General features: G+C 40.9%; 1 protein-coding gene across 2 annotated transcripts in view; it reads left to right on the top strand.

Moving 5' to 3' along the window:
• Positions 1–2,192: 2,192 nt before the first annotated feature.
• LOC115224307 (pescadillo homolog) overlaps positions 2,193–14,200 on the top strand; it is a 31,123-nt gene continuing 19,115 nt past the window's right edge. For both annotated transcript variants that reach the window (XM_029795150.2, XM_036513227.1), the window contains exons 1-7: positions 2,193–2,318; positions 5,870–5,949; positions 7,800–7,953; positions 9,722–9,831; positions 10,731–10,858; positions 13,499–13,542; positions 13,815–13,904. In XM_029795150.2, coding sequence (XP_029651010.1) covers positions 2,301–2,318; positions 5,870–5,949; positions 7,800–7,953; positions 9,722–9,831; positions 10,731–10,858; positions 13,499–13,542; positions 13,815–13,904 — 624 coding nt within the window. In that variant the 5' untranslated portion in view covers positions 2,193–2,300. The remainder of the gene's footprint in view (positions 2,319–5,869; positions 5,950–7,799; positions 7,954–9,721; positions 9,832–10,730; positions 10,859–13,498; positions 13,543–13,814; positions 13,905–14,200) is intronic.

Below are 14,200 nucleotides of genomic sequence, written 5' to 3'. Positions count from 1 at the left end.
CTGAGTTCAAATTTCGCCAAGGTCGACTTTGCCTCTCATCCTTTTGGGGACGATTAAATAAGTACCAGTTACGCATTGGGGTCGATATAATCGACTTAATCCGTTTGTCTATCTTTGTTTGTCCTCTTTGTGTTTAGCCCTTTGTGGGTAGTAAAGAAATAGGTATTTCATCTCCCGCTATGTTCTGAGTTCAAATTCCACCGAGGTCGACTTTGCCTTTCATCCTTTTGGGGTCGATAAATTATCAGTTATGCACTGGGGTTGATGTAATCGACTTAATCCCTTTGTCTGTCCTTGTTTATCCTCTCTGTGTTTAGCCCCTTGTGGGTAGTAAAGAAATAGGTACTTTGTCTGTCTTTACATTCCAAGTTCAAATTCTGCTGAGGTCGACTTTGCCTTTCATCCTTTCAGGGTCGATAAATTAAGTACCAGTTGTGTTCTGGGGTGAATCTAATTAACTGCCCCTCCTCACCCCGATATTATAAAAAAAATGAAGGCGGCAAGCTGGCAAAACCATTAGCACATCAAGAAAAATGCTTATTGATATTTTGTGTGTTGACATTCTGAGTTCAAATTCTGCTGAGGTCAACTTTGCCTTCATCCTTTCGGGGTCGATAAATTAAGTACCAGTTATGCACTGGGGTTGATATAATCGACTTAATCCCTTTGTCTGTCCTTGTTTGTCCCCTTGTGGGCCATAAAGAAATAAGAAAACACCCTAGGCTGCTGTGTCCATTTTGGCAGGGTCTTTGCGGCTGGATGCCCTTCCTAACATCAACCACTCTGCAGGGTGGATTCAGTACATTTTACATGGCACTAGCACAGGCAAGGTTAGATTTGGCATGATTTTTACAACTGGATGCCCTTCCAAATGCTAACCACTTTACAGTGTGGATTGGATAATTTTTATGTGGTACTCACTCTGGCAGGGTCACCAAGTAACTTGCAAGACAAGGGATTTTGAGAGGGGCAGGGGCATTTCAGGTGGGGGACTTGCGTCAGAGGATGGGAGGTTTGAGGTATCTAAGACAAGGCATAAATAGTGGTCATTACGTATTTCCTACAACTGTTACAAGTAGTCATTATAGGTGTGTTATTAATTGGCTTATTCAATTGATCCATTGATTGGTTGTAAAAAGGACAATGACTCAGAGAATCAATGCTACCCTAATCTAAATCATTGTGTTCTGGTGAGAACCAAGCAGAACAATGAGAAATGAACAATAGAGATATGTGAAAGGGGAACAAAGAGGTAATAAGTATAAGGTGGGTGGAAGAGAGATAAAGAGAAAAGGGGAAGAGAGGGGATAAACTGGAAAAGAAGAACCAAAGAGAAGATAAGGGGGGAAAAAAGGGAGAAGGAAAAGAAGTGATAAATTGGAAAAGAAGACAAAGCAGAGGATGGTAGAATGAAAACTGGAAGGGGTAAGCAATGCCCTGAAATCAAGTAGGGAACTAATAAAAATTATAAGTGGTCTTATTGTGTGTTTAACTGGGTCACCTATTTCTTTATTGCTCATAAGGGGCTAAACATAGAGGGGACAAACAAGGACAGACAAAGGGGTTAAGTCGATTACATTGACCCCCCAGACACAACAGAATCAACTTAAATGTTGTTGTTCATTTGGGGTGGGGGGGCATCTCTGAATACTTCGTCTCAGTGATTTAGTCGTAGACACAGTATGTCTAAACACAAATAGATAGATAAATAAAATAAATGTGGCTGTGTGGTAAGTAGCTTGCTAACCAACCACATGGTTCTGGGTTCAGTCCCACTGCCTGGCATCTTGGGCAAGTGTCTTCTGCTACAGCCTCGGGCCGACCAAAGCCTTGTGAGTGGATTTGGTAGACGGAAATTGAAGGAAGCCTGTCGTATATATGTATATATATATGTGTGTGTATGTGTTTGTCCCTCTAGCATTGCTTGACAACCGATGCTGGTGTGTTTACGTCGCCGTTACTTAACGGTTCGGCAAAATACACCGATAGAATAAGTACTAGGCTTACAAAAGAATAAGTCCCGGGGGTCGATTTGCTCGACTACAGGCGGGCTCCAGCATGGCCGCAGTCAAATGACTGAAACAAGTAAAAGAGTAAATAGTAGAGGAGGATCACGGTTGGAACGCATTTGATGTCGTGTCTGGTCAGGCCAGCGTTACAAGGGGAGATCAACAACAATTTATTTGGGGAAACAACAATTTTGAACGAAGTGCTGTCAGTTACTTCCCCCTTTCTGGTGGAGCTCTCCGTAATCTTTGCTAAACCTCGCCAGACACGTGGGTCAGCTTCTGGCATCGAAAATGCAGCGAGACAGAAAGGTATTTTTTTGCGTTGTTTGTTGTTATTTAGGATTCAGGGAGGCTTAAATCTAATACATTTAAATGTTTATGTTAGTATAAATATTAAAAAAAATATCTGTCTCTATATGTATCTATAAAATATGCGCGTGTATGTATATATATGTATGTATTGGTAAATCACATCCTATTAACATCGCGTAATCGTTTAAAATGTTTTTTTTCTTTTCATTAAGATTCCGATTATTTCGAAATTTAATGTTAATATATATATATATATATAGTCGTAAATAGTCGATCCTACAACGACTTGCGCGTATGTAAATGTAAACATCGGGGAGTAACATTATTCAAAACTTTCTTCGCCTTCAGAAACGAATATGCCGCATGTGCGATACAAACATGTACAAACATGCGCGATAAATTAAGTACCAGTTACACACTAGGGTCGATGTAATCGACTTAATCCGTTTGTCCCCTCTGTGTTTAGCTCCTTGTGGGTAGTAAAGAAATATATAGTAGAAAACACTTGACCAAGGTGCCATGCAGTGGGACTGAACCTGGAACCATGTGGTTGACAAAACAAGCTTCTTACCACACAGCCATGCCTGCACCTCTTGTATGTTTGTTGATATTTATATAAATGGTCGGAAATAGTGAGATCCAGGATCACGAAAACTGGGTCAGGGAAACGGTTGACTCGTGTTCTTTTGTCCAAAAGAGAAGAAATATGGTAAACTGGACTGGGACTCTGCAAACTGGGGATGATTTGGACCAAATGATTTTAGAACTAAATTAGAATTCGTGGTGAGGTGGAATTAATTGTGTTTATGGGGAGGAAAAAATATTGAAAAACAGAGTGACAAAGAAATGCAGAAGGTATCAGGTGGTTGTGGGATGTGCTAAAGACAACAGCTAAATTGTCCTTAAATCACACAATTTTTTTTTTTTCAAAATTGTAAGAATGTAGATCACAAATTTGCAAATATTGTCCAAAAGTTCCAGAAATTAAAAAATAGTTATGAGGGATTATTAGGGGTGCTTAAACTAGAATTCTGCCCTTGCTAGATGTGGAGAGGCCCTGGAGGAAATGAGGACTGTAAGTAACATCAAAAAGTGACGCGAAATACCAAAACGGAAACCAAGTGTTATTTTTTACTTGTTTCAATCATTGGACTGTGGCCATGCTGGGGCACCACCTTGAAACAGATTGACCCCAGTACTTAAATCTTCGTTTAAAGTCTGATACTTACTCTATCAGTCTCTTTTGCCAAACTGCTAAGTGGCAGGGATGTAAAGAAGTGCATCCAACTGTAGAAACCAAGTCAGAACAGACTGGAGCTTGGTACAGCTCTCCGACTTACCAGACCCAGTCAAACCACCTAACCCATGCCAGTATGGAAAATGGACACTAAATGATGATGATGGTGATCTTATATATCATCATCATCATCCAGTGTTTTAAATCTGGATTTTGTCCCTGTTAACGAGGGTGGCCAGATCTACCTCAATTCCATAATAACCGAGGTAGGCAGGTGCAGCCCACCCCAACCTTTGGGCTGGCTGGTGCCCATTCTCCTTTGCTATTATGAGGTTTTTTTGGAGCTGGATTTCCTATGAGGAGCATGCCCTTGCTTACCCCCAACCTTAGTTTCTGGACATGAGTGGTCCCAAGACCAAGGCCTCTACCACGATTTTTAAGAAATGTGGTGGAAAATATATATATATTTATTAATATTTAGCAGAAGTAACAGTGACTCAAGGTTCGAGAGTTTTGTGCGTTGGCACTCATCAAACGCATGGAACTCAGACTTTGAGTCACTCTCTTACTTTTGCTAAATATTAATAAAAATATACTTTTACTCATATTTTGAGTTCTATTTTTCATGTTTGCATCTATCAATACACCTGTGTTTATGTGTGTGTGTATATATATATATATATAAACGATAAACGTCGCCCTTTTCAAACCTAACCAGGCTCATGGGCCCGGTTTCCCAGTTTCTGTGGCGTGTGTGTTCCTCCAGCTGGATGGGATGTCGGTCCATCGCAGCGTTACTCAAGAAACAGGAAGAGAGAGTGACAGAAAGTTGTGGTGAAAGAGTACAACAGGGGTCACCACCCCCTGCCGGAGCCTCGTGGTGTTTTTAGGTGTTTTCGCTCAATAAACATTCACAATATCCAGTCTGGGAATCGAAACCGCGATCCTCTGACTGCGAGTCCACTGCCCTAACCACTGGGCCATTGCGCCTCCATATATATATATATATATATATCATCATCATCATCATCATCGTTTAGCGTCCGCTTTCCATGCTGGCATGGGTTGGACGGTGCAACTGGGATCTGGAAAGCCAGAAGGCTGCACCAGGCCCAGTCTGATCTGGCAATGTTTCTACTGCTAGATGCCCTTCCTAACGCCAACCACTCCATGAGTGTAGCGGGTGCTTTTTACATGCCACCGGCACAGAAGCTTGGGCATGTGTCTTCTATTATAGCCTCGGGTCGACCAAAGCCCTGTGAGTGGATTTGGTCAACGGAAACTGAAAGAAGCCCGTCGTATATATGTTTGTGCCCCCAACATCGCTTAGTGGTTCGGCAAAAGAGACTGATAGAATAAGTACTAGAGTTAGAAAGAATAAGTCCTGGGCACAAGCGAGGCGAGGCTGGCTATATATATGAGTCCAACCCATGCTAGCATGGAAAACGGACGCTAAACGATGATGATGATAAGTTTTAATAATTAAACAGGCACAACAGTGGAATGAACAGAAAATTCGTACATAAGACATGGACATGCTCTTGCCATGTCAGTTATCGTCCAGAAAATCCTTACAATTTCATTCTTTTAACGATAATTTTGCCCAGTTTTGGTGGTGTTGACGGCAAAAAGCTGCTGGGAATAGTGAGCAAATGTTGAGGGCAGTAATGAAAACAAGCACAATATAGCTGCTGGTGGGTGTAAATATAAATGTATGTATATGTGTTGTGCGTGTGTGCGTGGTTTTATACTCTTTCTCTTACTCTTTTACTTGTTTCAGTCATTTGACTGTGGCCATGCTGGAGCACCCCCTCTGCTCGAGCAAATCGACCCCAGGACTTATTCTTTCTAACCCTAGTACTTATTCTATCAGTCTCTTTTGCCGAACCACTAAGCGATGTTGGGGGGGACAAACATATATACATGTATACGACGGGCTTCTTTCAGTTTCCGTCGACCAAATCCACTCACAAGGCTTTGGTCGACCCGAGGCTATAGTAGAAGACACGTGCCCAAGGTGCCACGCAGTGGGGACTGAACCCGGAACCGTGAGGTTCGTAAGCAAGCTACTTACCACACAGCCACTCCTGCGCCAATGTAATGCAAGATTTTAATATTAGGTTGTCCCAAAAGTTCGTAAACACTTGCGGAAATTGAATTTTTACTCGCCAAGTACTAACAAAAACAACAAAAATTATTCCTCAAAATAAAGACCATTATTTTCCAAGACTTTCTACGAACTTTTGGGACAACCTTATAGTTGCTTTTTGTAATGCAAGATTTTAAAAGTTGCCTTTTTATCTGTTTTCAGTATGAAAAGGGTGAAGCCACCCAGTTCATTACGAGAAGGAAAGCAATTCAGAGACTGCAACTTTCTCTGCCAGACTTCAGGTCAGTCCTTTCTTTCTTTCTTTCTTTCTTTCCTTGTTGATCCGATGTGAAAAGTTGGAGATTAGATTAGTGGCAAGTGCGATGTGTACGGCAGGCCTGGCCATGCGATAAGCAGACCAGCATCGGTTGTCAAGCGATGTTGGGGGGGGGGGCAAATACAAACACACAAACATATACATGCCCACACACACACACACACACACACATATACATATATATACGACGGGCTTCTTTCAGTTTCCGTCTACCAAATCCACTCACAAGGCTATAGTAGAAGACACTTGCCCAAGGTGTCACGCAGTGGGACTGAACCCAAAACCATGTGGTTGATAAGCAAGCTACTTACCACACAGCCACTCCTGCGCCTATATACAAAGTAAGATAGGGGTTATGGGTGTAACCCACTATGGGATATCAATTATCCAATATACTGTTGGTAAAGTACCCAGATTCTTAATACACAAATGTTTTTAATTGCATTGTAATTAATTAATTTATTTTATTAAACGGGTGAAGGTAAATAAATATTTTTACCGTAAATTTATAAAACAAATAAGAAAATGGAGAAACAAATTTAGTTTGTTCATCAACTTTCGGATATTAGAATTTTGGATTATTTATGATATATATGAACAATATTGAGGTTCTCATTTTGTTGAATGAATAAATAATCCGAGGTATACTTGCCATCTCAATATGGCTAACCACTAAGGGTGGGTGTTACTGTAGCTTGTAGCCCCAGGAGATCATCGTCTCCAGCTAGCTTTAGGCACACTTTCTGTGCTCTTATGGTATTTGCAAAGGGAGGTCATCCTTCCCTCGTCAACCTAAGTGATACGCACGGACTGTAGTTTCTAGGTATTGACCTGTCATCAGCGTATGACAATCACCGGTTTTCGATGAAAGGGGTCCCAATGGAATAAATAATCCAAAATTCTAATATCCGAAAGTTGATGAACAAACTAAACTCGTTTCTCCATTTTCTTATTTGTATTATATATATCATCAACTGGGGTCTGGGGAGCCAGTAGGCTGTGCCAGGCCCAGTCTGATCTGGTAGTGTTTCTGCGGCTGGATGCCCTTCCTAACTCCAACCACTCCGTGAGTGTAGTGGGTGCTTTTTACGTGCCACCGGCACGAGGCCAGTCGGGGCGGCGCTGGCAAAATATATATATATATATCGTGTTGCATATTTGCTATTTGAATATGGCTAACCCGTAAGGGTGGATGCTACTGTAGTTTGTAGCCCCAGGAAGATACCTCCTCCAGCTGGCTATAGACACACTTTCTGTATCCTGTCAGTATTTGTGAAGGGAGTCATCCTCCCCGTCTTCAACACATGATACACACGTACCCGAGTTTACCTTTCATCAGCGTGTGACAATCATGGTTGTCGACGAGAATTCAGATCCCTTCACAAATACATATACTTTTTCCAGTGTCGATTGACACTGATATTGAAAAAGTGGAATCAAACAATGATAAATCTCAGAGCGAGTTATAAACAGTAGCGGTAACACATCGTGATGCATATTTGCCATTTGAATATGGCTAACCCATAAGGTTATCTGACAGGACACAGATAGTGTGTCTATAGCCAGATGAAGGAGGTATCTTCCTGGGGCTACAAACTACAGTAGCATCCACCCTTATGGGTTAGCCATATTCAAATGGCAAATATGCAACACAATGTGTTACCGCTACTGTTTATAACTCGCTCTGAGATTTATCATTATATATATATATATATCTATATATACACGCACAGACACACATTTGAATTCTTGTTTGTTGTGACTGTCTCCTCAGTTGTCTGTGTTTCAGCTTTCTTTTGTCTCTCTCTTTGACAGGCGTCTATGCATCCTGAAAGGTGTGTATCCACAAGAACCAAAGAAGAAGAAGGCTGTGGGACATGGCAGCAGAGCCATCCACACTTACTACCATGTCAAAGACATTGCATTCCTCTCACACGAACCCATCATCAAAAAGTTCAGGGAATTCAAGGTAGGTGTCAGTGTGCAGAAGAGAGAGCAAGGGAGTGTGTGTGTGTGTGTGTGTGAGAGAGATAGAGTATGTGAATGCATATGAGCAGTTGTAAGCGTGTGTGTGTGTGTATATATGGCTGTACAGTAAGAAGTTTGCTTCCCTGCTAAATGGTTCTGGGTTCAGTCCCACTGAATGGCACCTTCAGCTAGTGTTCTGTACTATATCCCGGGACCAACCAAAGCCCTGTGCATGGACTTAGTAGGCTTCTTTTACATGTTTCAGTCATTAGATTGCAGCCTTGCTGGAGTGCTGCCTTAAAGGATTTTAGTCAAAGAAATCGACCCCAGGACTTATTCTTTGTAAACTTGGTACTTATTCTATCCCTCTCTTTTTTAAACCGCTAAGTTACAGGGACATAAACAAAACAACATTGGTTGTGAAATGATGGTGGGGGGACAGACAGACAACAAAGACACACACATAAATATATATATATGACGGGTTTCTTTCAGTTTCTGTCTATTCACCTTACTGGCACCTGTGCTGGTGGCATGTGTAAAAAGATTCAAGCGAGGTCATTGCCAGTACCGCCTGACTGGCCCCCGTGCTGGTGGCATGTAAAAGCACCCACTACACTCTCGGAGTGGTTGGCGTTAGGAAGGGCATCCAGCTGTAGAAACTCTGCCAAATCAAGATTGGAACCTGTTGCAGCCATCTGGTTCGCCAGCCCTCACTCAAAATCGTCCAACCCATGCTAGCTTGGAAAGCGGACGTTAAACGATGATGATGATGAGATCCACTCACAAGGCTTTGGTCGGCCCAAGGCTATAGTCAAAAATCACTTGCCCAAGGTGCCAAGCAGAGGGACCGAACCCGGAACCATGTGGTTGGGAAGCAAGCTTCTTACTACACTGGCACGTTTGCGCCTGTATCTTTTATTTTTTAATTTTCTTGGTGAATATGCTCCGGAATAATCATTTAAAGATGTTTTTGTTGAATAAAATTTATTGAAATAAAAGCCGCAATAATTACACACCAACCTATAATATATATAATGTGCTTCAGATTAATCATTTATTGATCCACATTTTAAAAAATTAATCACGTGTCTTGTAGCTTCAAGATTTTGAAAATGTGATTGTTTATTCTTAAAATGGCATTATAGGTGTGAAGAACTGGATTACACACCAACCTATAATATATATAATGGGCTTCTTTCAGTTTCCATCTACTGAATCCACTATATATCAATAAGAGGCTATAGACTGAACTCTGAACTCAAGGCTATAGTGGGACTGAACTCTGAATCGTGCAGTTGGGAAGCCGACTTCTTACCATGCAAACAGTAAACACTACACTCACGTTGTGATTATTGTATATGAGAAATGACTGTGTTGTGGGGCTTAGTGGTTAGGGTAATGGGTTCACGATTGTTAGGTCGCGAGTTCAATCTCTGGCTGTGGGTTGCATCCTTGAGCAAGACACTTTATTTTACATTGCTCCAGACCACTGAGCTGGCAAAAATGAATTGTACCAGTAATTCTAATGGGTCCGGCCTCGTCACATTCTTTGTCATGCTGAATCTCTCAGAGATCTATGTCAAGAGTATGAGTGTCTGTGGATTACTCAGCCGCTTCATGTTAATTTCACGAGCAGGTGGTTCTGTTGATCAGGTCAACTGGAACCCTCATCATCATAAGCAGAGCGCCCGTTGTGTTGCAGTTTTATTTGTTAATCACTCGTTAAATGTCCTTGCTAATTTTCTCCTAATTCTTGTCTTGCACAGCATTATATGCGGCGGTTGAAGAGAGTCAAAGAAAAACGTGTGAAAGGCGCCGCCAAGAGGATGACGTACAGCAGACCAACTTACAAACTGGATCATGTAGTGAGAGAACGGTAAGGTCTTAGAAGCACTGTATTTAACCCTTTAGCATTCAGATTGATCATTTAAATGTAATGCTTATTGATCCACGTAACCAGTCCACTTATGCGTGCCTTTCCTTCAATGGACACTAAATTCTGCTTGCGAAGACTTGTCGAGGCAAGTGAAATCGAAATCGAAATCAAATTCGATGACTGGCATCTGTGCCAGTGGAGCGCTAAGAGTACCATACGAGTGAGATCGGGGCCAGAGCAATAAGCTGGCCTCCGAGCCGATGGCATGTTAAATACAGCATTCGAGCATGATCGTTACCTGCGTTGCTATACTAGCACTTGTGCTGGTGGCACGTGAAAAAACATTTGAGCGAGGTCATTGCCCGTGCCGCTGAACCGAGTGGCACGTAAAAAGCATCCACTACACTCTCGGAGTGGTTGGCATTTAGGAAGGGCATAGTAGAAGACACTTGCGCATGGTGCCATGCAATGGGACTGAACCTGGACCCATGTGGTTGGTAAGCAAGCTACTTACCACATAGCCACTCCTGCGCCTGTTGGCGAGCTTACCAAGATAATGACGATGTTTGAATGTTTACACTATATATTACATTGACTTGTATTTTGGAAAATACAGTGTGTTAGAGTTTGAGACAATGTGTGTGTGGAAGAATTTGTACCATATTTTCTGGCATACAAGTTGAATTTTTCGGACCAAAATTTACAGCCAAAGACAGATAAGTCAGCTTACACAAAAAGACAACTCTGGAGGACCAAGAATTCCATGTGAAAAACAGCAGGATTTGGAAAGATAATGATGATGTTTGAATGTGTACACTATATTCTCTTGTAGTTTGTACACCTGAGAATACACTACGTGTGTGTGTGATGACTAATCAGTGTGTTTCCTTTTTTCCCAGGTACCCGACATTTGCTGATGCCATTTGTGATTTGGACGACTGCCTGTCATTGTTGTTTCTCTTTGCAACGTTTCCAAAAATGCAGCGAGTCAAGATTCATCGCATCCGGCTCTGTCGCCGGCTTACAGGTAAGATTTTAAATTAATCATGTCTTTCCTTACAGGTAAGGAGAGACAAAAAGTGGATTTCGGTGGGGTGTGGATGGGGCTGTGGTTTTTGTTGTATCACAACATTGTACAAGTATTGTATAATTACAAATAATCCTTTCTACGATAGGCACAAGACCTGAAATTTGGGGGAGGGGTGGCTAGTTGATTACATTGACACCAGTACTCAACTGGTATTTATTTTATCGAACCCCCCAAAAGGATGAAAGGCAAAGATGAACCTAGCAGAATTTGAACGCAGAACGTATAGACAGACAAAATTCCTATTTCTTTACTACCCACAAGGGGCTAAACACAGAGAGGACAAACAAGGACAGATAAACGGATTAAGTCGACTACATCGACCCCAGTGCGTAACTGGTACTTAATTTATCGCCCCTGAAAGGATGAAAGGCAAAGTCGACCTCAGCGGAATTTGAACTCAGAACGTAACGACAGACGAAATACGGCTACGCATTTCGCCCGGCGTGCTAACGGTTCTGCCAGCTCCTCGCCATAATGAGATCGACCTTTTAGCATTTAGATTACCCTGTCAAATGCAGTGCTTATTTATTCATATTCATCATCATCATCATCGTTTAACGTCCGCTTTCCATGCTGGCATGGGTTGGATGATTTGATTGGGGACTGGCGAACCAGATGGCTGCGCCAGGCTCCAATCTGATCTGGCAGAGTTTCTACAGCTGGATGCCAACCACTCCAAGAGTGTAGTGGGTGCTTTTACGTGCCTCTGGTACAAGGGCCAGTCTGGCAGTACTGGCAACGGCCATGTTCGAAATGGTGTTTTTTACATGCCACCTGCACAGGTGTCAGTCCGGCGGCATTGGCAACGATCTCGCTTGAATGTTTTGTTCACGTGTCACTGGCACAAGTGCCAGTTTTGAATTAATCATGCATTGTCTTATAACTTTGAAATTTCAATGATGTGAATGTTTATTTTTAGAATGACATTGTAGGGTAGGTGTGGGAAGCTGGATCTGGCTGATACAAATATAAAACAGGTAGAATACTTGGGCTGGGTTCGGCTGGTTTAAATTCCAATAGTTTGACCCTTTCAATACCAATCCACCTGAGATCATCCCTGATTCTCTGATGCAAACTTTCTGTTTTTAAAAAGGGATCCAAATGAAAACCTTCCATCAATATTCCATGTTGGTATATGTTCCCAACACCAATCTAATAATAACAAATATGCTAAATTCTTCATTAATTACAAAATTAATTAGAACAAAGGCAGTGTGCTTGAACAGAAATATGGTAACAAAAGGATGATGGTAGTCTGTCTACTTCATGGTGTACGCAGTGGGAGTACTGTGAAATTGACTTGTGATTTATTGGCTTGGATCCAGTCTATACAATGGCAGAAGTTACCTGTATTGTGTATTTGTATGTATATATGTGTGTGTGTATGTTTGTCTATACATATGTATATATAAGTATATTTGTGTATGTATATACATGTCTGTGTGTGTGTGTATATATATATATATATATATATATAATATATATATATATACACACACACACATATATACATATATATGTTTCTCTCCTTGTTTTTTCTGTGTCCCTTTCTGTAGCAGAGCGTAGGCTCGAAATGTAAAAGACTTTTTCTATTCCTGAGCGTTATGCTAATACATCTGTTTGTTTGTGCACCACCTGTCTTCATCTTTTGTTTTTTTCATAAACACTCCCTATATATATATATATATATATATATATATATATATATGTATGTGTGTGTGTATATTTTATCTTATATTAAACTTTTAAGTGTTTTTACTCTTTATTTTATATTAAACTTTTAATACTTTTTGATAGTTATATAATTTAAAAAAATAAAACGATAAAATAAAATAATAATAATAAATATATATATATATTTAAAATTTATAAGTTTAAATTATTTAAATAATTTTTAAAATTTTAACTTTAATTTAAATATTTTAATTTGGAATTTTATATTTTATATTTTTTTAATTAATTTTATTTCTATGTATTGGCTTATGTTTTTCACTGTTTGATTTGCATAATAGTGGTTTTATCTCTAATTTAATATAATATATATCATCATCATCATCATCATCGTTTAGCGTCCGTTTTCCATGCTAGCATGGGTTGGACGGGTCAACTGGGGTCTGTGAAGCTGGAAGGCTTCGTCAGGCCCAGTCAGATCTGGCAGTGTTTCTACGGCTGGATGCCCTTCCTAACGCCAACCACTCTGCGAGTGTAGTGGGTGTTTTTTACGTGCCACCTGCACAGGTGCCAGACAGTGCTGGCGAACGGCCACGAACGGATGGTGCTTTTACGTGTCACCGGCACGGGGCCAGGCGATGCTGGCAACGGACACGAACGGATGGTGCTTTTACGTGCCACCGACACGGGGCCAGACATATATATATATATATACACACACACACACACACATGTTTCAGGGATATGCGAGAATTAAAAAAAAGATTTCCTTCTGGTGAATCATGATTCTGTCCCACAACTCTTGAAGAATTCATTAAATATTCTACCTCAACAGGTTCAATATTAAAACTATAAATTTTTTTTTTCTTTCTTCCTTAATTCTTTTTTTTTTTTTTTCCATTGCAGTGGAGTTTATGCATTACATAATAGCTTCGAAATCTTTGAGAAAGGTCAGTACGAAGTTAATTTCATTATAATTATTTGGTTTGGTAACCATCCCTCTTGCTCTCTATTTCTGACACCTTTGGCAATCCCCAGCCTTGCATCAACCCTTCAGCCCTACACAATCCTTTGAGTGTTGCCTGCTTTCCCCTCACATTTCCCCTATCTCTTACCGTCTTCACACTCTTGCAAACCCTAGTTTCTCCGCCCCCATTAAGCCATACACCTTCACGTGTTAACAATTTTGTTGGTAATTTGTGTTTAATGTTTTATTTTTCAGGTGTTTATCTCCATCAAAGGTATTTACTTCCAGGCTGACATTCAAGGAACTAAAGTCAACTGGGTGATCCCTCATGCCGTTGCTCACAATGTAAGTATTTCTCTCTGTTTTAACAAGAACCCACACAAGGGTCACATTACAGGATTATCCCTAATCTCATATTACAATCTCTGTGACACAGCCCTTGGTCTCATGTTAAAACCCCACTCGAACCTGCTCCTATTAAAATGGTCATATTTAACCACTTCAGTATCACCTTTCATGGTTTCTACAGCTGGATTCCCTTCCTAATGCCAACCTCTTCACAGAGTGTACTGGGTGCTTTTTTTGTGGTGCTGGCACTGGTGAAATCACCAAATATGCACCTGGCAAGATTCCCTCAACTG

Source organism: Octopus sinensis, linkage group LG25 (genome assembly GCF_006345805.1).
Source record: "Octopus sinensis linkage group LG25, ASM634580v1, whole genome shotgun sequence".
NCBI classification, from domain to species: domain Eukaryota; kingdom Metazoa; phylum Mollusca; class Cephalopoda; order Octopoda; family Octopodidae; genus Octopus; species Octopus sinensis.
Note: the sequence above shows the minus strand (reverse complement) of the source record. Positions and strands in the feature narration are given on the sequence as shown.